The sequence below is a fragment of the Ranitomeya imitator genome, chromosome 2, assembly GCF_032444005.1.
Source record: "Ranitomeya imitator isolate aRanImi1 chromosome 2, aRanImi1.pri, whole genome shotgun sequence".
Classification (NCBI taxonomy): Eukaryota; Metazoa; Chordata; class Amphibia; order Anura; family Dendrobatidae; genus Ranitomeya; species Ranitomeya imitator.
Window position 1 is genome coordinate 27,626,736 of NC_091283.1, and position 27,884 is coordinate 27,654,619.

The 27,884-nt window shown below is 46.4% G+C and overlaps 1 protein-coding gene across 9 annotated transcripts; it reads right to left on the minus strand.

Moving 5' to 3' along the window:
* Window positions 1-91: 91 nt before the first annotated feature.
* On the minus strand, window positions 92-27,884 carry RGL2 (ral guanine nucleotide dissociation stimulator like 2). 9 transcript variants are annotated; one of them, XM_069746277.1, is made up of 19 exons: window positions 27,747-27,878; window positions 27,074-27,198; window positions 26,821-26,922; window positions 10,849-10,926; window positions 8,897-9,060; window positions 8,701-8,760; window positions 6,638-6,902; window positions 5,879-6,097; window positions 5,438-5,541; window positions 5,261-5,345; window positions 5,124-5,189; window positions 4,075-4,149; window positions 3,900-3,932; window positions 2,289-2,410; window positions 2,017-2,115; window positions 1,843-1,939; window positions 1,456-1,722; window positions 1,155-1,263; window positions 92-606 (listed from the first exon to the last, which is right to left on the minus strand). In XM_069746277.1, the coding sequence occupies exons 3-19, from the start codon at window positions 26,905-26,907 to the stop codon at window positions 416-418; spliced, it is 2,121 nt and encodes a 706-aa protein (XP_069602378.1). In that variant the 5' UTR covers window positions 26,908-26,922; window positions 27,074-27,198; window positions 27,747-27,878; the 3' UTR covers window positions 92-415. The 9 variants fall into 9 exon arrangements, with proteins under 9 accessions (XP_069602378.1, XP_069602379.1, XP_069602374.1 ...); XM_069746278.1 differs by lacking the exon at window positions 27,074-27,198 and having other exon boundaries at window positions 27,747-27,884; XM_069746273.1 differs by lacking the exon at window positions 27,074-27,198 and having other exon boundaries at window positions 26,809-26,922; window positions 27,747-27,853.

Here is a 27,884-nt window from a genome sequence, read left to right on the forward strand (position 1 = left end):
GCTACTGAATGTTTTGAAGCTATAAACACTAACCATGCAGGGCTAGTAGAGCATGCTGAGACTTGTAGTTTCAAACTTTTGTTTTTTTTTTAAATATATCAGATAAAACATAACAGAGAAATACAAACAGATCCAGCCTCATAGTAACAGTACATAGTGTTTCATGATAGTGTATGGAGGGTTGAGCAGCACTTTACATGCAGAGCGGTGTCACCACCTGACTGTAGTTTGCTCCAGTTCTCGCAGCGTCGTTTCTCGTCAGCCAAAAGAAAGTTATTGGTGTTGCAACATCGGAATGAAACCACGTGCAATTGTGGCTAGAGGAGGAGGCTACACGGCCTCCTCAAATAACATACCAGTAGCCCCCACTGGGATAGGAAATGTCCTTATGTAGCGTCAGTCCTACAAGTAGATACTAGAAGAGGGACTTGGCAAAGTCTCCAGCTTTGGCCTTGATTTTGGGATAGGTGGCATGGACTTGTGCCTTCAGATGGTGTCGCGTTTCAGGTTGAGGGGCCGCGGCGGGAAGATGTGGACGGACCAGGAAATCCAAGCTGGCAGCACTCATGGCGTAGAAGACATTGGCGGTCCCTGGGATGAGCAGCTCTGTAGGATCAGATATTACCTTGGTTAGTGAAGACAAACAAGTACAACATATTTCTCCACAATTATGTTAACACATAAGACCTCAGGACAATGTCTCCTTACATAGCAACATACCCCACACCCATGCTGAGAAGAGGGGTCTGCGACCCCCAATCTTGTCTGATGTGGCAGCCATGCTCCTCTTTCTAGTCTCTATAGTTGGTGCCTTCACATCAGAGCAGTCTTTCTTCTTATAGCAGGGGTGTCAAACTGCATTCCTCGAGGGCCGCAAACCATGCGTGTTTTCAAGATTTCCTTAGCATTGCACAAGGTGCTGCAATCATCATGTGTGTAGGTGATTAAATTATCACCTGTGCAGTACAAGGAAATCCTGAAAACATGACCTGGTTGCAGCCCTCGAGGAATGCAGTTTGACACCCCTGTCTTATAGAATATACACATCTTGTAAAATATGGCCATATTATATGTTATAGCGCTGAGTGTGATGTCACCAGCTGGTTAGGGCCAGGATACAGCTCTATATCAGCATCAGATGTGTAGGATCTCACCTTTATTCCCCGGCAACAGCTGAACAAGTTCCTGTGGCCCCTGGAGGATCCCATGATGTTTCCGGATGATCCGGTCAATCACGGTGGGAGCTTTCTCCTGACTGCTGATCTGAAACTCAAAATCAAATCGATTATAGCTAATGCTGTAAAAAAAAAAAAATACTGTGGCCTTCCGGGAGACCCGGTGGCCGCTGTGACATGCTATGAGACCTGGCGGCCACTGTGGCGTGTTATGAGACCCGGCGCCCCCTGTACATGTTGGTATTATAGAAGCCCCTGCACCTAGTCAGAGTCTCCTCACCCGCACGCTCTTGTACACGCTGTTCTCCGCCGCCGGCTCCACGCGTGCTCGGATGATGCGGAAATCTGCAGTGGAGTCAGGGAATTTTCCTTGCTCAGTGATGCTCTCAGAAGACGCGCCGTGCTGCACCCCAATATTTAAAGGACTGCCACACGATGCAGAGCGTCTGTGTGTCCGCACCGTGACCGCCGGGGTCAGGAAGCCTTGGTGCGCTGGTTTTGGAGAGCTTTGTGTGTCCAGTGCTGGCACTGAAGGGCTCTTCTGCTGCTATGAGTGGATAGATAATGGACATAGGCCTTTATGAATAACTTTGTAATACAAGTGTCAAAACTCCCATCCCACAATATGTTATTAATCCCAAAGGAAAATGGTGGAAAGTGTCCATACCGCACTGAGGCCTGGTGTCATCAGCCGCTCACAGGGTGTATCCCAGGACACCAAGTGCATGCCGGGGCCAAAAGGTGCAGCAATGGAGGCCAGAAGCCTGATAGAGAGAAGCAGACAGTGGTCAGCGTAATGTGAGCGTCAACAGTGGAGTGAATTTGCTGGATTTCTGCTCACTCAGTGCAGTGTGTGATGATCACCGTCGGCTTCACCATGTTGGGCGGTGTTGTAACAGTTGGATCTTGATTCGACTCAATGTCACATGAGAGTCGGTAACTGGAAAAGACGACACGATAAATGCCCAGTAATCAGACATCTACCCCCAGGTGTAATGTGTAGGGTCACAATCCGCAGAACACGCCTGCTGTTTTCAGGCTTGTGACTATGCTGTCAGGCTATGAAATACTATATTTTGGTTCTCTGCCCTCAATATTCCTTTTATTATTTACCTCTCCTCCTCGCTGGTCAAACGCAGTTTCTGGAACCAGCCAGCGAAGTGCGGATCTGGAGTGAAGCGATATCCCAGGCAGACAGTCTGCAGAATACGGATCTGAGAAAGCGACTCAAACTCCTGTAGATCAAGCAAAACAAAATAAGCAGAAACAAGTCATTGAGAATTGCTCATTAGTGGAGGACTCCGGGTCCAAAGAGGGCCAAGTCTTATAAAATGGGCATAAACTGGCGCAATCTATGTGAACCAGTGTGGATTGTTTATTGTCCTATAGTTGCTGTGAAGGATGACTCCGGAGAGATCACACAGAATTACACCGCTGCTACCCCCTGTGATGAACCTGCACCTCGCCACCCGCCTGGCTCAATTTCGTACAGTTTTACAGACACCCCTTGTCCCCACAGGGAGTGAGAGGATGTGGCCCACGCAGTCAGTGACGTGGCACCACACTCGCTCACAACCCTGACAGACCCTTTTCACTAGCCCCAGTGAAACAGAGCACTGCCATCCTGGTAGGACTGCCACCAGTCCCTCGTTAGATATAATCCTGTTAATGGATCAGGCTTATATTGGACCAGAAACCAGTCCCGGTAGCATGGGAAGTTAAACCAAGATATAGACGTGTGGATTCATGGATCAGGATAAAAGAGCTTCCCAAAGGTTAAAGTATATGTTTAATCGCTTTAAAGGCACACTAGGCAAACTATATGCACAATGGTTACAAATATATAATAGTCAGATATGCAAATACAGATAGTGGTAGGTCAAAAGATATAAACAGTATAAATGTCAGTTACCGAGTAATGTTAGATTATGGGTGCGCTGGGCCACGGGGGCATGGGCTGCCAGCTGGCTCCTAGGTCCTTTACTAGATGTGGCCCCTCACTTCTGAAGTGAACCACATGCATCACAGAAAGAGGGATCATATGGCCATACACTAGCCTTTATCCCCTAGAACGGGTCAAGACCCAGCCGGTGGCTTGCCATGTTCTGGGGATCTCAGTAATATAACCGGTGTGTGGCCAGAACATAGGGCAAGTCCATATTCTCCTTATAAAAACATAGCTGACTCAACAAAGCAGTTTAGACCAGATGGTTTGGATGCACATGGCAAGCAAGCCTTTCGTTCTGCTCCGAGCTGACTCAAGGTGTGAGATCTATCACTCAGCCTTTGAAGCTTGACCCCACTTGCTGAGCTAGCTGCACACCGAAGGAGGTTTTATAATCCCATGTCAGATAGGATACAAACGATTTGCATGAAATTATATCTCCAATATTCTTCACCGTTGCTCAGATAAGAAGGTGAAATCTAATCATCCATCACAGGCCGCACTTCTGCTCTACAATCTGCTCATTTTTCTTCTTGTTGTAAATCTGACTCCTTTGTTTTTATACAAACCCATCAGCGATCGAGAGCAGCAGCCAATACTCTGCACCAGTACAATAATGTGATCACCAGCAGCAGGAAAGCCACGCAGCCGTATCACCGTCATCACCAAAATTAGGACCTTTATGCCAAGCTGAAAACCCCCATAGGACATGTGTCAGTTTAGCTGATGGCCCCTTTAATGCTATGTAGATGTCTCCACATAGAAGAGTTTGCACTCACCTTCCTGCGTTTCTCAAAGTTCAGGTATCCATTCTGAAATCGACAAATAGGATTACAATTTATGATTTTCTATCGTCAACCATGAGCCCCTCAGGGTCCAAGAAACCACAAACAACGACCATAATGCCTGATCACACAATATGAGACATATGGCGGTTCAATAAAGAAGACGCACCTCCAGCTGGTCCCGGATGGCGGAGTCTAGCATAACTAGGTCAGTGAGGAAGACGCCCAGGTACGGAATGACCCCCTGTGCAGAGGAAAACAAGAAAAGTCACGTTTAAAAAGTCACAAAATGTTGGCGCAAAACGAGGGCATGCTAAAATGTTGCAACTTTTGGTATTCTCGTGCCATTTTCGCCCTGCTCTGACGAACTTGGCAGACCTGGGGCATGATGAGCGGCAGCGCTCCTTACTGGAATAAGATTTGTGGCGCGGCACATGCTAGTGTTCAGACACGCAGGATTCACACAGGCCTCTTAACGAATCGGGAGCGTCTGACTCCAGTGCGCCTCCTGATCAGGATTGGCGTAAACTAAACTGGTCTTGATTAGTGATGAGCGAATATACTCATTACTCGAGATTTCCCGAGCACGCTCCGGTGGTCTCCCGAGTGTTTTTTAGTGATCGGAGATTTAGTTTTCATCGCCGCAGCTGAATGATTTACATCTGTTAGCCAGCATAAGTACATGTGGGGGTTGCCTGGTTGCTAGGGAATCCCCACATGTAATCAAGATGGCTAACAGATGTACTATAAATCATTCAGCTGAGGTGAGGAAAACTAAATCTCTGAGCACTAAAAAATACTCGGAAGTCACCCTAGCGTGCTCGGGAAATCTCGAGTAACGAGTATATTGGCTCATCACTAGTCTTCATTAATCGGGCATTATGTGTTCACTGTATGGCACGATTATGCAGACCCCATAAATAGGGTTTATTTGTGAGGATCAGGGGTTGCCATATTTTTATTTTCGCTATTGTCGATTGTGGCGACATATACATCTATAATGTGACTGTACACCGGCCATATACAGAGATCTCACACCCACAGTCAGCACTTCCTCTTCTACCCACAGAAGTCTGAGAAAAAGGGAAGGATCACATAGTGATGAGAACATTTCCAGAAACCTCACGCCATGTTGAGTCAGTAACTGCTCACGGCACCGTGACGTCTAGGATGGCGTATGGTCTCCCATCCCCACAGTACTGATGTAATGAGGCTTACCGTGGCCCGTGGGTCTCTGGAGCGCGGGGAGTGTTTTTTGGTGGTTACATCAGACGTTTCCTGAGACTGAACAGAAGGCTGTGTTATATGAGGAGCTATTCCGGCCGAGGACACATGGACCGGAGGCGATGGCTCACCTGGAAGAGCAGCTCCCTCATCCGGGCGTAATTGTCCTTCTCAGAAAACACCTCGCTCATCTCCTGGTAACTGCGCTGGATTTCCCTGAGTGACATCACAACACAATATATCTTCATTTCTCAAGTCTACAACAATGGCGGCATGCAGAACAAAAGGATTTAGATGGGCGGCCTCACCTGGAGGTCTCGGCCCACACTCTCTTCAGCCGGTGCACAGACGTACTCTGCAGGGCCGAGAGGATGGCATAGACCGAGGAGAAGTTCCGGAGGTTCCAGCATTCCTGAAATTAAAAAAAAAAAAAGTTACAGGAAATATCCACATAAAAAATATTCAAACGCTCACGTCGGCTGTCTGTGCTCTCAGGCAGTCAATAAATTCCAATATGAAGGGGTAATAATGCGTTATATGGGGTCCGGACTCCATCATCCCACAGACTTACATTACTACAACCTATGGCACGACATTGTGAGAAACGTCCAGGGCTGTAGAATTATTTGGGTTGCCTTCAAACTCACAAGTGAGTTTTATAAACAAGTCTATGACCTTCCGATAGTCCGGAATATTTGATCATTCCGAACCCACCACTTCTGCCACATATTAGGGAGATTTCCGCTCACCTCAGCCACTCTCACCCACTTCTCAATCACCCGCGCCCGCTGCTGAGGCTTCAGCTGAGGGTCTTGAACACATGAAGATGTCACAGCCCCCGACAGGCGGTTAAAGTGGCGGACGGTCTCTCTGACAGAGTGGCATCGGTCACAGTGGTCTCCTCCCCTGTCTCTTCGAGACCACACAGACCCCAGGCACTCGTGTGGGACGACTCTTAGGAAGAGAGACTGCAAGAAAAAAAATTAAATAAGACGAGATCTGGAGTGAATCTTATAATAACTAAATGTCAATTCTCCTATAGCAGCGATATCCATTTATTCCAGTAATCCAGAAACTCTGATCATAGGAGCAGAATGGAAAGACCTGGAATTTCTCAGGATCACGGAGAATTAGAAATAAATAAAAGGCAGAATTTCTGATAACATTCTCAAGATTCCTATGTTTATTTGTTCTAATCACATCTGATCGTCCAGAGTAATCAATCATTTTCCATGTCTCAGGTCATAAAGAAGCCGGAGTAAGAGAATATTTCCATCCTTTGATGCTAACCAAAAACTGTGCCACATTGTGGTTCCCCCCATAATCAGATCATTGGGTCCCCCCATGCTGTTGTAACCCGATAGGGATAAGGTTGTCGTAACTTTGCATTACCCCAAGAATTGTCACAGCCTCGACCTAAAGACGCCATCTTGTACTCATGGAATTTTACAGTATAGATCTTTAAAAAAATAAAAAATAAAAAAAAAAGAGTAGAGAGAAGTCCTCACCGCCTCCAGGCAGGTCAGCTGCTCGGCCACATATACGGCCTGGAACGTCAGGACATCCAAGGGATCGTAGTGGTCGTCCTCTTCCAACGAGGCACCGGCTGCTGTCACCGGCCGCTCCCTGACAGTCACCTCCTGTAGTTTTGTGACCAAATTTACCTTCTTCAGGTTTACAAAACAGCGAGACAGTTCTTCCCTCAGGTCCTGGTCCAGTAATATAAAGTCATCAGGATACTGAGACATCCAGCCACAGAAGAGACCGCTGACACTGAGGACAGAGACAGAGGACATGGCACAAGATGGCGACTGCTGGACATAATGCACTGTACCCTACCACTGAGAAGACGGGCGCTGTGTACGGGGGTGCAGAGACAATGATGTCCTCTACCATGGAGAAGAGGGGCGCTGTATATGGGGGGGGCAGAAACAATGATCTCCCCTACTACTGAGAAGAGGGGGACTGTATACGGGGGTGCAGACATAATGATGTCCCCCATCACTGAAAAGATGGGTGCTATATAGGGGGTTGCAGAGGCAATGATTCCCCCTACTACTGAGAAGAGGGGCGCTGTATACAGGGGTGCGGTGCAGAGACAATGATCTCCCCTACTACTGAGAAGAGGGGCGCTGTATACAGGGGTGCAGAGGCAATGATTCCCCCTACTACTGAGAAGAGGGGCGCTGTATACAGGGGTGCGGTGCAGAGACAATGATCTCCCCTACTACTGAGAAGAGGGGCGCTGTATACAGGGGTGCAGACATAATGATGTCCCCCATCACTGAGAAGAGGGGCACTGTATACAGGGGTGCAGACATAATGATGTCCCCCATCACTGAGAAGAGGGGCGCTGTATACGGGGGTGCAGAGACAATGATCTCCCCTACTACTGAGAAGAGGGGCGCTGTATACGGGGGTGCAGAGACAATGATTTATCAGGGTATATTTTGTCTTCATGGAGACCCCGTGTGGATTCAGATCACCACCTACATCCTTCCTGGCTCTGTGTTTACACCTCAATGTATTTGGTGACTTGAATCCATACAGTCTCCATGACAACCCTGGGCCACATGGAAACCAGGGCCTGTTGTCAGAGTCTCTCATTGGCGCAGCCTCAGGCTTTGGGCCTGTAACTTCAAGTAATTGTATCTCAGGGCAGAAATAAGACATTGAATACCGATTTTCACAATTATAATGTGCAGTACAGGGTCTTTTCTTCATGTTGTTTCAATTCAAAAACGCACAAAATTCGAATAAAAAAACGTGTCAAATCTGCACCTGTGTTTTCTGCCAGGAGATGCGGATTTTGTGCAGAAAGTTCTGCACCCCAATCCGCAACGTGTGCACATAGCCTTAAAGGGCATTTAAACTCATACGCGTTACAACGGTCGTGCCGCCTTAGTCATTGTGATTTTAAATGCACTTTAAGCCTGTGACCGTCACTGGTAGGAATCACCCGTTTTTGTGTCTCTGGATATAAAGATGGATTTTGGACATGTGCTTTTAATGAAAATGGAATAAAAGGTATTTTTTATGGATGTCACTCACACTGGACTTCTGCTTCACCTAGCCTGATAACAGATGCAGAAAATCTACAACATCAAACCTCCCCAAATATTCATTGGGAATGTATCCTCAGGGCCCGGGCTGACCCCACCAGTGAATGCCTGTGCACACCTTGCGGTTTTTTCGTTTTCTGTGCACTTTTGTCACAAAACTTGTAAGGATTTCCTAGTAGCAGCAAAGTGAATGAGATCCCTGAAGTCTCCTGTGTCTTTGATTATTTTTCCTTGCAGATCTGCCGCGCGTCAATTATTTCAGAGCTTTTTCTGCAGATTACACTCATGTTTGAGTGGTGAAAATGCATCAAAAACTCACGTATTTTATGCTGCCGACACGTCAGTATTTGTAACAGATTTTTCTGCTGGAAACACTGAACATGTGAACATAAATGATAAAATATCCACCTGATTATAGAAAAATCAGACTAAAAAGCACTGGAATCCAAAAGTATAATAACGGCCTGTAAGTAAAAGCTACCGTGCGTGGACACATATGTACTACTCACTCATCATCCTTTCCTCCATAGGAGTTGCTAGTTGCTTGAGTGTAATCATCGTCCTCCAACCTGCAACCACCGGACACAATTATTCACAGCGTAGAAGGGGCCGCAGAGGGGCCGGAGCAATATGTGAAGGGAAGGAATAAAATAAGCCATGAAATGGAGTTGTGATCTACAGCATCATGTCGGGTAATGTTCCCACCTGTCCAGCAGCGTTCTCAGCACTTTGCGAGTGTTGGTGAAGGTGCGATACGTGGCCAGGAAGGCCGGGATGTAGGTGATGTCCCCCAGAATCCGGGCGTCAAGCAGATGGAGGACAAGTCTGGGGAGAGTGCCGGCACGAAGAGCTAACACTCTGACGGGAGTCTGGGGAGAGAAGCAGACAGGCGATAACTCCCCATATAATGATGAATCACCGAGTGTCAGCGACACCTTATACTTTGCCATAAGGCGGCGCAGGACAGAAATAGCCATGTACCTAGAACAACAAGGTGTCCTGTTCTGGGCGCCGCCGCTGACAGGTACCAGGACATTATATAAGATAGAAGCCGGGGCCAAAACTACAGCAATCACCGGCATCTGGGAAGGAGGCGATGAGACAGTCCTGTCCACAGCACAGACAATGCTCTCTGAGCCCATGAGTAATTACCTGCACACAGAGCGCTGGTAGTTTGCTACAATGTATCATTCCAGAATTCACAGAGCATTGTCCAACCTGGATACAATTCTAACAACTTATCAGCAAGAGTCGCCAGAAGTCTTATTCACTGACAGCATGCACACAGCCAGGTACAGTCAGAAGTCTTATTCACTGACAGCATGCACACAGCCGGGTACAGTCAGAAGTCTTATTCACTGACAGCATGCACACAGCCGGGTACAGTCAGAAGTCTTGTTCACTGACAGCATGCACACAGCCGGGTACAGTCAGAAGTCTTATTCACTGACAGCATGCACACAGCCGGGTACAGTCAGAAGTCTTATTCACTGACAGCATGCACACAGCCGGGTACAGTCAGAAGTCTTATTCACTGACAGCATGCACACAGCCGGGTACAGTCAGAAGTCTTATTCACTGACAGCATGCACACAGCCGGGTACAGTCAGAAGTCTTGTTCACTGACAACATGCACACAGCCGGGTACAGTCAGAAGTCTTGTTCACTGACAGCATGCACACAGCCGGGTACAGTCAGAAGTCTTGTTCACTGACAGCATGCACACAGCCAGGTACAGTCAGAAGTCTTGTTCACTGACAGCATGCACACAGCCAGGTACAGTCAGAAGTCTTATTCACTGACAGCATGCACACAGCCGGGTACAGTCAGAAGTCTTGTTCACTGACAGCATGCACACAGCCGGGTACAGTCAGAAGTCTTGTTCACTGACAGCATGCACACAGCCGGGTACAATCAGAAGTCTTGTTCACTGACAGCATGCACATAGCCAGGTACAGTCAGAAGTCTTGTTCACTGACAGCATGCACACAGCCGGGTACAGTCAGAAGTCTTGTTCACTGACAGCATGCACACAGCCGGGTACAGTCAGAAGTCTTGTTCACTGACAGCGTGCACACAGCCAGGTACAGTCAGAAGTCGCACACAGCCGGGTACAGTCAGAAGTCTTGTTCACTGACAGCATGCACACAGCCAGGTACAGTCAGAAGTCTTATTCACTGACAGCATGCACACAGCCGGGTACAGTCAGAAGTCTTATTCACTGACAGCATGCACACAGCCAGGTACAGTCAGAAGTCTTATTCACTGACAGCATGCACAAAGCCGGGTACAGTCAGAAGTCTTGTTCACTGACAACATGCACACAGCCGGGTACAGTCAGAAGTCTTGTTCACTGACAGCATGCACACAGCCGGGTACAGTCAGAAGTCTTATTCACTGACAGCATGCACACAGCCGGGTACAGTCAGAAGTCTTGTTCACTGACAACATGCACACAGCCGGGTACAGTCAGAAGTCTTGTTCACTGACAGCATGCACACAGCCGGGTACAGTCAGAAGTCTTATTCACTGACAGCATGCACACAGCCGGGTACAGTCAGAGTTCAGCAGACTCCCGGGATGGGACAACCACTGACGGCCATAATCATCCCATTATCTGAGACGGCGGGTCAGTGACACAGGGGACGGTGCGTTACCTGCAGGGAGCCGGCACTGCGCAGGTACACACTGTATATGACACCGTCCCGCTCCTCGTCTCCCTCATGCTGCAAGACCTGGAAGAAACACAACATAAATCACACTGAGGACAGGAGCGAAGTCCGCCAGGAGCCCAATGCACCAACCTGCAGCCATCGCATCATGCATCACAAGCCCCGCGGACACCTCACCTTTCCGGGCAGAAGGTACCACGTCGTCTTAGAGGCGGCACAGGGACCTCCCCGTGACAGACAGCTCAGGGCCACATTCATAGAAAGGAAACCAGCTGCTGAGGGAGGGAAGGACGAGCGGGCGGAGGGGCGCACGGGGAACACGGGGTTAAAGATACAGGCAAAAAGTCAAAATCAGAAAAGAAAGAACAGGAGATGAACGCAAAAGGGTTAATGCTAAAATATTCAGCTACAAGAATAATCTGTGTAGCCCAGGTGTCTGCACTTCCGGAAAAAGACACGTGTTCCTACAGGTAAATATAGTGTGCAGCCGCTACGCCCTACAGAACCGGTTCCTGCTGTGAAAATTCATAGGCACACAGTGTCTGCACGTACAGTGTACAGCCGGGGCAAGGGGCACACTACAGTATACCACCAGGGCGAGGGGCACACTACAGTATACCACCAGGGCGATGGGCACGCTACAGTATACCGCTGGGGGGCACACTACAGTATACCAACGGGGCAAGGGGCACACTACAGTATACCACCAGGGCAAGGGGCACACTACAGTATACCACCAGGGCGAGGGGCACGCTACAGTATACCGCTGGGGGGCACACTACAGTATACCGCTGGGGGGCAAGGGGCACACTACAGTATACCACCAGGGCGAGGGGCACACTACAGTATACCACCAGGGCAAGGGGCACACTACAGTATACCACCAGGGCAAGGGGCACACTACAGTATACCGCCGGGGCATGGGGCACACTACAGTATACCGCCGGGGCAAGGGGCACACTACAGTATACCGCCGGGGCAAGGGGCACACTACAGTATACCGCCGGGGCATGGGGCACACTACAGTATACCGCCGGGGCAAGGGGCACACTACAGTATACCACCAGGGCAAGGGGCACACTACAGTATGCCACCAGGGCAAGGGGCACACTACAGTATACCGCTGGGGGGCACACTACAGTATACCGCCGGGGCAAGGGGCACACTACAGTATACCACCAGGGCAAGGGGCACACTACAGTATGCCACCAGGGCAAGGGGCACACTACAGTATACAGCCGGGGCACGTCAATATGAGCAGCCATCGGAAAAAGGATTATTTATTTAAAAAAAAAAGTCACAAATCTGAGAGAATCCAATAAAGAAAAAAAACAAGAACAAAGGTAGAGCCCGTTGTGATCTTTCCATGAATACCTTGTACGCTCGGCTCATCCTGTCCTGGGGCAGTGGTGATGGCGGAGGGGCCCTATGGCCGGGCTCTCACAATGCTGGATGTACAGGGGCCTCCGCCCGCCTCCCAATTACAGCCCACACACAGCTGAGGAGCTGCTGACTTTCCTTCATGGATCCTGGCCTGATTTCCAGCTGGATTACCTTATAGCCGCCATTCACCCAAAGGGGAAGTGGGAATTGTGCGGATCTGTGAGCGAGTGCTGCGATGTTCGGTCGGGGATGGCCGCACTTGTGACCAGTGTGAACGCTCCTCTACTCCCGGATTTCAGGATGTACATTTATTCCACGTGTCCACATCTTGGTGAGGAGGGTCGGTTCCCATTGTCAGACTGTTAGGCCGGGGTCACACTTGTGAGTGCAATGCGAGTAACTCGCCTCAACACCCGGCACTCGGGACCGGACTGTGCGGCTCCATGTATTTCTAAACAGCTGAACGCCTCGAACCTACCAGTGCCGGTATGGAGGCGAGAGACTCCCACATGTTTCTCGCATTGCACTCGCAGGAGACCCCTTAGAAGGACAAATGCGCCTTTTGCAGGTTTTCAGTAATGAGATTAATGGTTCAGTTTACGATGTGATTCTAAATAGGAAATTATATTTACATTATAACTATATGCTTTAACCCCTTAATGACCCCAGCTTTTTTCGGTTTTGCGTTTTCGTTTTTCGCTCACCTCCTTCCTAGAGCCATAACTTTTTTTTATATTTTCCTGTCAATATGGCCATGTGAGGGCTTGTTTTTTGTGGGACAAGTTGTACTTTTGAACGACATCATTGGTTTTAGCATGTCTTGTACTAGAAAACGGGAAACAAATTCCAAGCGAATAAAGTGCAATCCCACACTTGTTTTCTTGTTTGTCTTTTTTGCCAGGTCCACTAAATGATAAAACTGAGCTGCCATTATGATTCTCCAGGTCATTACGAGTTCATAGACACCAAACATGTCTAGGTTATTTTTTATCTAAGTGGTGAAAAAAAAAATCCAAACTTTGCTTTAAAAAAAAAAAAAAAAAAAAAAAAAAAATTGCGCCATTTTCCGATACCCTTAGCGTCTCCATTTTTCGTGATCTGGGGTCGGGTGAGGGCTTATTTTTTGCGTGCTCAGCTGGCATTTTTAATGATATCATATTGGTGCAAATTCAATCTTTTGATCGCCCGTTATTACATTTTAATGCAATATTGCGGCTAACAAAAAAACGTAATTCTGGTGTTTCTAATTTTTTTCTCGCTACGCTGCTTAGCAATCAGGTTAATCCTTTTTTTTATTTATCAGGCAATATTGAACGCGCCGATACCAAATATGTGTAGGTTTGATTTTTTTTTTATTGTTTTTTTTTTGTTTGTTTTATTTTGAATGGGGCGAAAGGTAGGTGATTTAAACTTTTATATTTTTTTATTTTTTTCATATTTTTTCAAAACAAATTTTTTTTTATTTTGCCATGCTTCAATAGTCTACATGGGAGGCTAGAAGCTGGCGCAACTCGATTGCCTCTGCTACATAGGAGCGACGCATAGATCGCCCCTATGTAGTACAATTTTCTTTTTCAATGAGCGCCGACCACAGGGTGGCGCTCATAGCAATCCGGCATCAACAACCATAGAGGTCTTCAATAGACCTTGGTTGTCATGCTGATGCATCGCTGACCCCAATCATGTGACGGGGGTCAGCGATGCGCTCATTTCCGGCCCGATGGCCGGAAACGGTAGTTAAATGCCGCTGTCAGCGTTTGACAGCAGCATTTAACTAGTTAATAGCGGCGGGTAGATCGCGATTCCACTCGCCGCTATTGCAGGCACATATCAGTTGTACAAAACAGCTGACATGTCGCAGCTTTGATGCGGGCTCACCGCCGGAGCCCACATCAAAGCAGGGGATCCGACCTCGGACATACTAAAGCGTCCGAGGTCAGGAAGGGGTTAATCGGTTATATAAATGTTAGCGGTGTGTCCAACACTGAAGCGAGTATTTCTTAGGCTGTTTTCACACATCAGTTTTTTGCCATCAGTCACAATCCAACGATTTTTTGATAAAAACTGATCCGGCGAATGTTGCCGCCATATTTGTTTTTTTTCTCATAGACTTGTATTAGCGACGGATTGCGATGGATGACCTCACATTTCATCAGTCGATCACTGGTTCCGTCGAAAATTGTTTATCAAGCAGCCCCAGAAAACGGACATAGTAACATTTTTGTTGTGTCCGTCAAAAAAACGGACGGCGACGGATCCGTCGCCGTCCATCGTTTGCTAGAATAGAAGCCTATGGATTCTGTTTTTTTTAACTGAGCATGCTCCAATTTTTTATTTTTTATTTTTTTAATCCAATTAGATGGATCAGCTAGTCGGATCCGGCAAAAAAACGGGTCCGTCGCATCAGTTTTTCACAATCTGCGACGGATCAGTTTTTTTTTCAACATTCGACGGATTGTGACTGATGGCAAAAAACTGATGTGTGAAAGCTTATGGATCCACTGCATTCTGTGTATTGTGTAAGCGGCTCCAGTGCAGAGCTGCACTATATGGCGAGAACTACAGGGACCCTGGTCAGTGAGCTCAGCCCCTCACCACCCGGTGTATAACATCCGGCCCCTGGCCCCCGATGTATAGCATCAAGCCCCTGGCCCCCGGTGTATAGCATCAAGCCCCTGGCCCCCGATGTATAGCATCAAGCCCCTGGCCCCCGATGTATAGCATCAAGCCCCTGGCCCCCGATGTATAACATCCGGCCCCTGGCCCCCGGTGTATAGCATCCAGCCCCTGGCCCCCCGATGTATAACATCCGGCCCCTGGCCCCCGGTGTATAGCATCCAGCCCCTGGCCCCCCGATGTATAGCATCCGGCCCCTGGTCCCCAGTGTATAACATCCGACCCTTCACCACCTGGTGTACACTGCGTGCAGAATTATTAGGCAAGTTGTATTTTAGAGGATTATTTTTATTATTGATCAACAACGATGTTCCCAATCAACCCCAAAAGACTCGTAAATATCAAAGCTTAATATTTTTGGAAGTTGGAGTGTTTTTTTTTTTTAGATTTGGCGATCTTAGGAGGACATCTGTTTGTGCAGGTAACTATTACTGTGCAGAATTATTAGGCAACTTAATAAAAACCAAATCTATTCCCACCTCACTTGTTTGTTTTCACCAGGTAAACCAATATAACTGCACAAAATTTAGAAATAAACATTTCTAACGTGCAAAAACCAAACCCCCCAAAATGAGTGACCAATATAGCCACCTTTCTTTATGATGACACTTGGCAGCCTCCATCCATAGATTCTGTCAGTTGTTTGATCTGTTTACGACCAACATTGCGTGCAGCGGCCACCACAGCCTCCAGACACTGCTCCGAGAGGTGGACTGTTCTCCCTCCCTGTAGATCTCACATTTTAAGAGGGACCACAGGTTCTCTATGGGGTTCAGATCAGGTGAACAAGGGGCCATGTCATTATTTTTTCTTCTTCGAGATCTTTACTGGCTAGCCACGCTGTGGAGTAGTTGGAGGCTGTGATGGAGCATTGTCCTGCATGAAAATCATGTTTTTCTTGAACGATACCGACTTCTTCCTGTACCACTGCTTGAAGAAGTCTTCCAGAAACTGGCAGTAGGTCTGGGAGTTGAGCTTCACCCCATCCTCAACCCGAAAAGGTCCCACAAGTTCATCTTTGATGATAGCAGCCCATACCAGTCCCCACCTCCAGCTTGCTGGCGTCTGAGTCGGAGTGGAGCTCTCTGCCCTTTACTGATCCAGCCTCTGGCCCATCCATCTGGCCCATCAAGAGTCACTCTCATTTCATCAGTCCATAAAACCTTTGAAAAGTCAGTCTTAAGATATTTCTTGGCCCAGTCTTGACATTTTATCTTATGTTTCTTGTGCAGAGGTGGTCGTTTTTCAGCCTTCCTTACCTTGGCCATGTCCCTGAGTATCACACACCTTGTGCTTTTTGTTACTCCAGTAACGTTGCAGCTCTGAAATATGGCACAACTGGTGGCAAATGGCATCTTGGCAGCTTCACGCTTGATTTTCCTCAATTCATGGGCAGTTATTTTCCATCTTTTTTGCCCAACACGCTTCTTGTGACCCTGTTGGCTATTTGCCATGAAACGCTTGATTGTTCGGTGATCACGCTTCAAAAGTTTGGCAATTTCAACACTGCTGCCTCCCTCTGCAAGACAGCTCACAATTTTGGACTTTTCAGAACCCGTCAAATCTCTCTTCTGACCCATTTTGCCAAAGGAAAGGAAGTTGCCTAATAATTAAGCACACCTTATATAGGGGTTTGATGTAATTAGACAACACCCCTCCTCATTACAGAGATGCACATCACCTGATTTACTTAATTTGTAGTTGTCTCTCAAGCCTGAACAGCTTGGAGTAGGACAACATGTATAAAAAGTATCATGTGATCCAAAAAACAACTTGCCTAATAATTCTGCACGCAGTGTATAACATGTGCTGTCCCACTCTACACACTGTGGTCTTCTGCCAGTGGCAGCTAATTGTTGGGGGCATCGGGTATTGGCCCCCTCCCCCGACAAAAAACAATCATCTGATCTATGGCAGCAGGAAGGTAGAAAAATAGACAATTATTTATTTTCGGTGATTTAATGACCGTTCTTTTCAGAAGTGAAGAGAACCTTCTCTTATCAAGTCCAAGGTCTGATATCGTGTCATGGTGAGAGAGTCTGGGAGTGAAATGCGTCGTTTCCTGGGAATGATCCTGGATGTTCGGCGATGACCCTGACCGGATCCTTGATGTAGATTTCCATGTTACTGGCTTGTGATTAGGCCGATAATGCTGACGTCCGGAGCTCAGGGCTTATTCACAGCTCTGACGTTACATTACGGTAAGCGCCCAATGTAGTAATAACTAGTGGGCGAAGCTCGCCCCTCCCCCCCGCACCTCTCAGACTATTCTCTCAACACAGAGATGAAAGGGTTAAAGCTCCAAGGAGTCAATTGTTCAATTACAGGATATTAAGTAACAATATTAGCACTAATGACCATAAACGCAGTATAACCGTCGCAGTACGGATTCTCCATCCTATCCGACTATTTCCCAATAGGAGCGACGCCCTAATGTCCGCTGTGTGATCACTTCCCACAAACAGCGCTCACAACTACGAGGCCACACGAGGATGACTCTTCACCACGTTCCACTTAGGTTACAGGCGCTATCGGGGGTCACCGGTATTTCCCACTAGGCCACAAGTCCTCCGGGCAAAGTCAAGTAATGCTCTCGGGCCCTCCACACACTGGCCGGTTCCCGTCACATCTGCTGCACAGCCCTGGACCAAATCCTGTACCGTACATCAGCGTCAGAAGTAACGGCCGTTTCACTCTTGCCTCCGGATCACCAGAGCGAATGTCAACTTCTGGATGACGGCCCGCACTCTATCTTTGGTGCTTGATCTGAGACGGTTGACTATTGGGCCGTGACGAATAAGGGTTGGACTTCCAATCTTGACCGGCGTAGTCTGGATCCCAGGCCTTGACTGACTTCATCCGAATCTCGCTCACTGGCTCATGACGTCCCGCCTATCTCATTCTCCATGTGCGTCCCGGTGACTCGGCCATGGCGCCCCTCCGCGCACACTTATGTTCACTTGTTAGCGACAACTGACTCCGCCACTCCATGCCACTCCGTCACATGTGTCACCTTACCCGGTGCTCTCTTTTGATACATCCTTCCTGAAACACTTCTTCCATCCTTCAGTTCCGCTGGGTTCAGTTTGGACAGTAGGTGGTGATCTCCGGTCACAAATGCTGCACAACGATGGGGATCCTCATTCTCCACGACGACCGCCTTTACATGTCCTGAGGGTTTTATCTACACGCATACACTTATTGAATAGAATCAGTCCAAGTGTTCTCGGTCTCCATTCACCCAGCCTGACTGACAGCTGCAGCTTGTACTGAGCAGTGTGAGATCTCAGCAGGGAGGAGGGATGCTGAGGGGCTGTCAACCAACTAGGTGGGTGGAGGAAGAGGATAAAGATTCAAATAGCGCTACACGGACAGTTTGACTGTAACAGTAAGTACACCAGCCTCGTCAGGTCTATAAGATCTATTTAACATTGTATACAGTTTAAATGATAAAATCTGATAACCTATTTGCTTTAAAGGAAACCTGTCATCATATTCATGCTGTCTGAACCACAGGCCCTGGTTGTACAACTGAAGCCAGATATGTTTTCAACATATTTTTAAAAGTTGTCCAGGGACTGTGTGTCCTCGATGACTAGCCCAAAGCTAGTCCCAGGTGACTATTCCGCACCCTTTGACTTCCAGGACTCTCCATATGTACACACGCAGGGAGAGACCTGTCAATCATTGAGATCAGAGCAGGAGAAGCCAGTCAGGGATCAGATTAGTCCCGTCTCTCCCTATAGTCTCCGGACGGCTTTTCAAAAGATTTTCTCACAGCCATCACTGTACGTTAGTTTCCAATGTGCTGCACATACAGAATAAGGAATATCTGTAGAAGAGCTGGGCAAGCAAGATGGTGGGATACAAAGAGGAGGGCTGCAAAGAAAAGGGCTTTGTGGCTGTGATTTCTGGTAAAGGGACAAAGGACGTATTACACCAGCCCCGATGCTCTGACTGATGCTGCACCGATAGTAATCCACATATTTCTCGATATTTAATCTCAAATCACCTGGTGCAGAAAACCTGATCAGACACGGTTAATTTAATAGTGACATCTTTTTATGTAAATCTCACAATCCAAACCTGATTTCCCTTATTATTTGTGGTCCCAAACTTGTCTAGGGCCCCAAGATAAATCCGGGAAGTGTAGAATATGCACAATATAATAATCTTAATAATAATCTTTATTTTTATATAGCGCTAACATATTCCGCAGCGCTTTACATTTTGCACACATTATCATCACTGTCCCCGATGGGGCTCACAATCTAAATCAATATGAAATGTTTCAAGAAAATGTGCAGGATCTGTCATTCACTGTTTACACTATATCATCTGTTACTTAATGTCACTCACAGTCATTCACTGCCACACTCAACACTATACAATACATAACACACATACATACATATACACATTATACATTACACACATACATACTATATATTTATATTACACACATACATACTCTATACATTACACACATACATACTATATACAGTACAGACCAAAAGTTTGGACACACCTTCTCATTTAAAGATTTTTCTGTATTTTCATGACTATGAAAATTGTACAATCACACTGAAGGCATCAAAACTATGAATTAACACATGTGGAATTATATACTTAACAAAAAAGTGTGAAACAACTGAAATTATGTCTTATATTCTAGGTTCTTCAAAGTAGCCACCTTCTGCTTTGATGACTGCTTTGCACACTCTTGGCATTCTCTTGATGAGCTTCAAGAGGTAGTCACCAGAAATGGTCTTCCAACAATCTTGAAGGAGTTCCCAGAGATGCTTTCACTCTGCGGTCCAGCTCACCCCAAACTATCTAAATTGGGTTCAGGTCTGGTGACTGTGGAGGCCAGGTCATCTGGCGTAGCACCCCATCACTCTCCTTCTTGGTCAAATAGCCCTTACACAGCCTGGAGGAATGTTTGGGGTCATTGTCCTATTGAAATATAAATGATGGTCCAACTAAACGCAAACCGGATGGAATAGCATGCCGCTGCAAGATGCTGTGGTAGCCATGCTGGTTCAGTATGCTTTCAAATTTTGAATAAATCACCAAGAGTGATCACCAGCAAAGCCCCCCCACACCATCACACCTCCTCCTCCATGCTTCATGGTGGGAATCAGGCATGTAGAGTCCATCCGTTCACCTTTTCTGCGTCACACAAAGACACGGTGGTTGGAACCAAAGATCTCAAATTTGGGCTCATCAGACCAAAGCACAGATTTCCACTGGTCTAATGTCCATTCCTTGTGTTCTTTAGCCCAAACAAGTCTCTTCTGCTTGTTGCCTGTCCTTAGCAGTGGTTTCCTAGCAGCTTAACAGTTGTTGTAGAGATGTGTCTGCTGCTAGAACTCTGTGTGGCATTGACCTGGTCTCTAATCTGAGCTGCTGTTAACTTGCAATTTCTGAGGCTGGGGACTCAGATAAACTTATCCTCAGAAGCAGAGGTGACTCTTGGTCTTCCTTTCCTGGGGTGGTCCTCATGTGAACCAATTTATTTGTAGCGCTTGATGGTTTTTGCAAATGCACTTGGGGACACTTTCAAAGTTTTCCCAATTTTTCGGACTGACTGACCTTCATTTCTTAACCCCTAAGGGTGGTTTGCACTTTAATAACCGGGCCAATCTTTACAACTCTGACCACTGTCCCTTTATGAGGTTATAACTCTGGAACGCTTCAACGGATCCTGATGATTCTGACAGTGTTTTCTCGTGACATATTGTACTTAATGTAGTGGTAAAATTTCTTTGATATTACCTGCGTTTATTTATTAAAAAAAAAAAAAAAAAAAAATTTGGCGAAATTTAGAAAATTTCACGATTTTCCAACTTTGAATTTTTATGCCCTTAAATCACAGAGATATGTCACACAAAATACTTCATAAGTAACATTTCCCACATGTCTACTTTACATCAGCACAATTTTGGAACCAAAATTTTTTTTTTGTTAGGGAGTTTATAAGGGTGAAAAGTTGACCAGCAATTTCTCATTTCTACAACACCATTTTTTTTAGGGACCACATCTCATTTGAAGTCATTTTGAGGGGTCTATATGATAGAAAATACCAAAGTGTGACACCATTCTAAAAACTGCACCCCTCAAGGTGCTCAAAACCACATTCAAGAAGTTTATTAACCCTTCTGGTGCTTCACAGAAATGTTTTGAATGTTTAAATAAAAATGATACATATATGCTAGCCACCTTAGGGAGAGACCCAAGTTGGGCTAAATGTAGCGGGACGAAAGAGACCGAAAAGCCCTCTACTTAAAGGAAATACATAGTGGATGCTTTCCTGAAACGGAAAGTACTTGCAAGCAGCATAATACAAAAATCTTTGTATTATGCTGCTTGCAAGTACTTTCCATTTCAGGAAAGCATCCACTAAATAAAAATGAACATTTAACTTTTTTTCACAAAAAATTTAATTCAGCTCCAATTTGTTTTATGTTACCAAGGGTAACAGGATAAAATGGACCCCAAAAGTTGTACAATTTGTCCTGAGTACGCCGATACCCCATATGTGGGGTTAAACCACTGTTTGGGCGCATGGCAGAGCTCAGAAGGGAAGGAGTGCCGTTTGACTTTTCAAAATTGACAGGAATTGAGATGGGACGCCATGTTGCGTTTGGAGAGCCCCTGATGTGCCTAAACATTGAAACCCCCCACAAATGACACCATTTTGGAAAGTAGACCCCCTAAGGAACTTATCTAGATGTGTGGTGAGCACTTTGACCCACCAAGTGCTTCACAGAAGTTTATAATGCAGAGCCATAAAAATAAATAATCATATTTTTTCACAAAAATCATCATTTTGCCCCACATTTTTTTATTTTCCCAAAAGCAAGAGAAGAAATTGGACCCCAAAAGTTGTTGTGCAATTTGTCCTGAGTACGCCGATACCACATATGTGGGGGTAAACCACTGTTTGGGCGCATGGCAGAGCTCGGAAGGGAAGGAGCGCTGTTTGAATTTTCAATGCAAAATTGACAGGAATTGAGATGGGACACCATGTTGCGTTTGGAGAGCCACTGATGTGCCTAAACATTGAAACCCTCCACAAGTGACACCATTTTGGAAAGTAGACCCCCTAAAGAACTTATCTAGATGTGTTGTGAGAGCTTTGAACCCCCAAGTGTTTCACTAGTTTAACGCAGAGCCATGAACATTTTTTTTTTCCCACAAATTATTTTTTTAGCCCCCAGTTTTGTATTTTCCCAAGGGTAACAGGAGAAATTGTCCAATTTGTCCTGAGTACGCTGATACCCCATATATGGGGGGGAACCACCGTTTGGGCACATGGCAGAGCTCAGAAGGGAAGGAGCACTGTTTTACTTTTTCAACGCAGAATTGGCTGGCATTGAGATCGGACGCCATGTCACGTTTGGAGAGCCCCTGATGTGCCTAAACAGTGGAAACCCCCCAATTATAACTGAAACCCTAATCCAAACACACCCCTAACCCTAATCCCAAATCTAACCACTCCCCTAACCCCAACACACCACTAACCCTAATCCCATCTGTAAATGTAATCCAAACCTTAACCCTAACTTTAGCCCCAACCCTAACTGTAGCCTTAACCCTAGCCCTAACCCTAGCCCTAACCCTAGCCCCAACCCTAGCCCCATAACCCTAGCCTCAACCCCAACCCTAACGGGAAAATGGAAATAAATACATTTTTTTTATTTTATTATTTTTCCCTAACTAAGGGGGTGATGAAGGGGGGTTTGATTTACTATTTATAGCGGGTTTTTTTAGCGGATTTTTATGATAGGCAGACGTCACACACTGAAAGACGCTTTTTATTGCAAAAGATAGTTTTTGCGTCTCCACATTTTGAGAGCTATAATTTTTCCATATTTTGGTCCACAGAGTCATGTGAGGTCTTGTTTTTTGTGGGACGAGTTGACGTTTTTATTAGTACCATTTTTGGGCACGTGACATTTTTCGATCGCTTTTTATTCCAATTTTTGTGAGGCAGAATGACCAAAAACCAGCTATTCATGAATTTCTTTGAGGGGGGAGGGGGGGGGGGGGGGGCGTTTATACCGATCCACGTTTGGTAAAATTGATAAAGCAGTTTTATTCTTCGGGTCAGTATGATTACAGCGATACCTCATTTATATCATTTTTTATGTTTTGGCGCTTTTATACGATAATAACTTTTATATAAAAAAATAATTATTTTTGCATCGCTTTATTTTGAGGACTATATATGCCAAGAGTGTGCAAAGCAGTCATCAAAGCAAAAGGTGGCTACTTTGAAGAACCTAGAATATAAGACATAATTTCAGTTGTTTCACACTTTCTTGTTAAGTATATAATTCCACATGTGTTAATTCATAGTTTTGATGCCTCCAGTGTGAATGTACAATTTTCATAATCATGAAAATACAGAAAAATCTTTAAATGAGAAGGTGTGTCCAAACTTTTGGTCTGTACTGTACACTGTTCAAAAAAATAAGGGAACACTAAAATCCAACATCATAGATATCACTGAATTTAAATATTCCAGTTGCAAATCTTTATTCATTACATAGTGGAAAGTGTTGAAATATCCCACAGAGGTCTGAATTTGGAACGATACTCAAAATCAAAGTGGAAAATCAAATTACAGGCTGATCCAACTTCAGTGGAAATGCCTCAAGACAAGGAAATGATGCTCAGTAGTGTGTGTGGCCACCCAGTGCCTGTATGACCTCCCTACAATGCCTGGGCATTCTCCTGATGAGGCTGTGGATGGTCTCCTGAGGGATCTCCTCCCAGACCTGGACAAAAGCATCCGCCAACTCCTGGACAGTCTGTGGTGCAACGTGACGTTGGTGTATGGAGTGAGACATAATGTCCCAGATTTGATGAATCGGATTCAGGTCTGGGGAACGGGTCGTCCATAGCTTCAATGCCTTCCTCTTGCAAGAACTGATGACACACTCCAGCCACATGAGGTCTGGCCTTGTCCTGCATTAGGAGGAACCCAGGGCCAACCGCACCAGCATATGGTCTCACAAGGCGTCTGAGGATTTCATCTCGGTACCTAATGGCAGTCAGGCTACCTCTGGCGAGCACATGAAGGGCTGTGTGGCCCTCCAAAGAAATGCCACACCACACCGTTACTGACCCACTACCAAACCGGTCATGCTGAAGGATATTTCAGGCAGCAGATCGTTCTCCACGGCGTCTCCAGACTCTGTCACGTCTGTCACATGTGCTAAGTGTGAACCTGCTTTCATCTGTGAAGAGCACAAGGCGCCAGTGGTGAATTTGCTAATCCTGGTGTTCTGTGGCAAATGCCCAGCGTCCTGCACGGTGTTGGGCTGTGAGCACAACCCCCATCTGTGGACGTCGGGCCCTCAGACCATCCTCATGGAGTTAGTTTCTAACCATTTGTGCACATTTGTGGCCTGCTGGAGTCATTTTGCAGGGCTCTGGCAGTGCTCCTCCTGTTCTTCCTCGCAGAAAGGCTGAGGTAGCGGTCCTGCTGGGTTATTGCCCTCCCACGGCCCCCTCCACATTTCCTGGTGTACTGGCCTGTCTCCTGGTAGCACCTCCAGCCTCTGGACACTACGCTGACAAACACAGCAAACCTTCTTGCCACAGCTCGCATTGATGTGCCATCCTGGATGAGCTGCACTACCTGAGCCACTTGTGTGGGTTGTAGTGTCTGTCTCATGCTACCACGAGTGTGAAAGCACAACCAACATTCAAAAGTGACCAAAACATCAGCCAGAAAGCATTGGTACTGAGATGTGGTCTGTGGTCCCCACCTGAAAAACCACTCCTCTATTGAGGGTGTCTTGATAATTGCCAATAATTTCCATCTGTTGTCTATTCCATTTGCACAACAGCATGTGAAATTGATTGTCAATCAGTGTGGCTTCCTAAGTAAACAGTTTGATTTCACAGAAGTTTGATTTACTTGGAGTTATATTCTGTTAAGTGTTCCCTTTATTTTTTTGAGCAGTGTGTGTGTGTGTGTATATATATATATATATATATATATATATATATATATATATATACACATATATATATATATATATATATACATATATATAGTTCAGCTTCATCCTATCTTATTTTAGTCATTGTTATTACTCCTACTACTTTACAGTGAATTGCTTAGTCTGAATAATACAATAAATTGTAACTGAAAAAAATTGAAGTCACATTTCCAGAAAGTAACAAAAAAAAACAACATTTTTAGAATTCCTGCTTACCCAGCCACTCAAAGAGAGATTGTGAGTCCTGCTTAGCTTTACTCAGTGATTGGCAGCTCATGCTACAAATATTTTTTTGGTGTCGGATCGGGAAGCAGGACTCACAGGCTTTTCTTATGAGTGAGTTGGGGAAGCAAGGCTGATAAACTTTCTCTATGTAGGGGTGGAGGAATCAGGACTCTCAGGCTTTCTCCAGGAGGCTGAGGAGGAAGCAGGGATCATAGGTTTTCCCTATGAGGGTGCGGAGGAAGTAGGACTCACAGACTCTCTATGAGTGAGTTGACGAAGCAGGACTCACAGGCTTTCTCTGAGTGAGTTGGGGAAGCAGGACTCACAGGCTTTCTCTATGAGTGAGTTGGGGAAGCAGGACTCACAGGCTTTCTCTATGAGTGATTTGGGGAAGCAGGACTCACAGGCTTTCTCTATGAGTGAGTTGGGGAAGCAGGACTCACAGGTTTTATCAGTGAGTTGAGGAAGCAGGACTTACAGGCTTTCTCTATGAGTGAGTTGGGGAAGCAGGACTCACAGGCTTTCTCTATGAGTGATTTGGGGAAGCAGGACTCACAGGCTTTCTCTATGAGTGAGTTGGGGAAGCAGGACTCACAGGCTCTCTCTGAGTGAGTTGGGGAAGCAGGACTCACAGGCTTTCTCTATGAGTGAGTTGGGGAAGCAGGACTCACAGGCTTTCTCTGAGTCAGTTGGGGAAGCAGGACTCACAGGCTCTCTCTGAGTGAGTTGGGGAAGCAGGACTCACAGGCTCTCTCTGAGTGAGTTGGGGAAGCAGGACTCACAGGCTTTCTCTATGAGTGAGTTGGGGAAGCAGGACTCACAGGCTTTCTCTGAGTCAGTTGGGGAAGCAGGAATCATAAACGTTCTGAGTTCTAACAGGCATTAAGCAGCTTTTTACATGTGAAACAGAATAAAATCTGAGAACTCTAACTATCATTGCCCTCTGCATCTCCCCCTTATCCTAAGCTTCCCTCAGCTAAGACGCCGGACAGAATTGCCTTCAATATGTAAAAATAGACTTGTAACCTTTCAGGTTGTGAACAATGTGAGGCCGGACAATCCGTCGTGTCATGTTTCATACTCTATATCCATAGACGCAGTCACGTATTCTCCGCACACTGAGGGGCACGGGACAGGGAGGTTTCTCTTTTTGGTCAGGTGAATTGGCCGATGGGAGATAATGTGGTGGACAGTCAGTTACATCCTGTGCCACTAACTAAAGCAAAACAACTGAGCGTACAACAGATATAGATGACGGACACCTTGTACTGCAGGTAAGGGTGCAGTCAGACGGCCGCGTGACACGGCCGGGCGACGATTGTATCACAATGGTCGGACTGGCCGGCGGCTGTCCTGACTGAAGTGTGACAGCATGTATTTCTATGCAGCTGTCAGGCTCGGGTGAGGAGAGCCGCCGGCCAGTCCGTGCACTGTGAAACAATCGTCGCCCGTGTCATACGGCCGTCTGATTGCGCCCTAAGAATCACAACACGTGTGTAATGAATCCGTCATGGAGGACAATGTGGCACTTTGTGCCAATCATGAGTTACGTTTTACATTTCTGCTGCTATGTTTGTCCAGCCAGGCTGTAAGGCGGGGGCCACAATCAGTCAATGTCGTAAAACATTAATAATGGACTTGCCTTCTTGCTTACCTCGCCATGCTCATCTTTGGACTCTAGTCTTAGTCGGGGTCCTCGTCTCTCCTCCTCCAGCGCCGTCTTCAATGTGCGCAGGATCATGTGTGTAACCGCAGACTATAAGTAAAAAAGTGACAACATGGTGACCGGACGAGCAGCGGGCAGGATCTAGAGCGCACTACATTTTACTAAAAGAAAAAAAAAGAATGCAAGGAAAATGGTGATGGGTGACACAGGTGCGATTCGTGTGCGCGGGGATTACACTTACCAGCGCTCAGGAAGCCAACGTCACCGTGTCACACTGACACCGCATATCACACTGACGGGGAGCGGGGGTCACGCACACATCAGATCCTCTTCTGGTTCCCAGATGTCACCTTAAAATGGAGGTGTCTAACCACAAAAGTGAACTGTCTCTCGTGTTTCCCCAATGTCTGGGAGAAGTTGCTAGTCGTGGGTCGTCGCCAGGCGGCTATAGGTATCTTCTAAGAAATGCTCAGCCTCACCTTGTCCTAAGACTTGCGTCACATCCTCGGGCGCAGGAAGAGAATCAGGAAATCTGCAAGAAAGCGTTTCCTGCATCGACAATGTCCCCCGTGCCCCGGCGCAGACAAAGCATTGTGTCCACAGCCTTACACTAGAGCGGTGATCCCCGGCACCACGGTGCGACCAGGCTGGACGTGCCGTGCGATTACTGCTCTTCTGCTTTCAGGACTGAGCATTGTGCAAATATATAGTCTATGGATCTATGACTTCCTCATTCTAAAATGAACACATTGTAAATTTCCACAATTTGCACATAAAATGTTTTAAGGCCTGACATCCCCGTCATATGCAATAACCCATAAGTGCGTCCTTGTCAAGCTCTAATGCAGATCTCTATAAACACAGTTACAGTAACCATTACTAAGTTCTCACAAAGAAAAACATTCTGCACATACCTTGTCTTTCTGAACGTTGTCTACCCGTGCCTAAGGATAAAGCGCTCTCATGTTCTGTGCAGCCAGGAGCAGCATTCCTCCGTGTTCTGTGGTGCCACCCGCCAACTCATGCATTTTCCAGAAACTGTAACTAAAAGT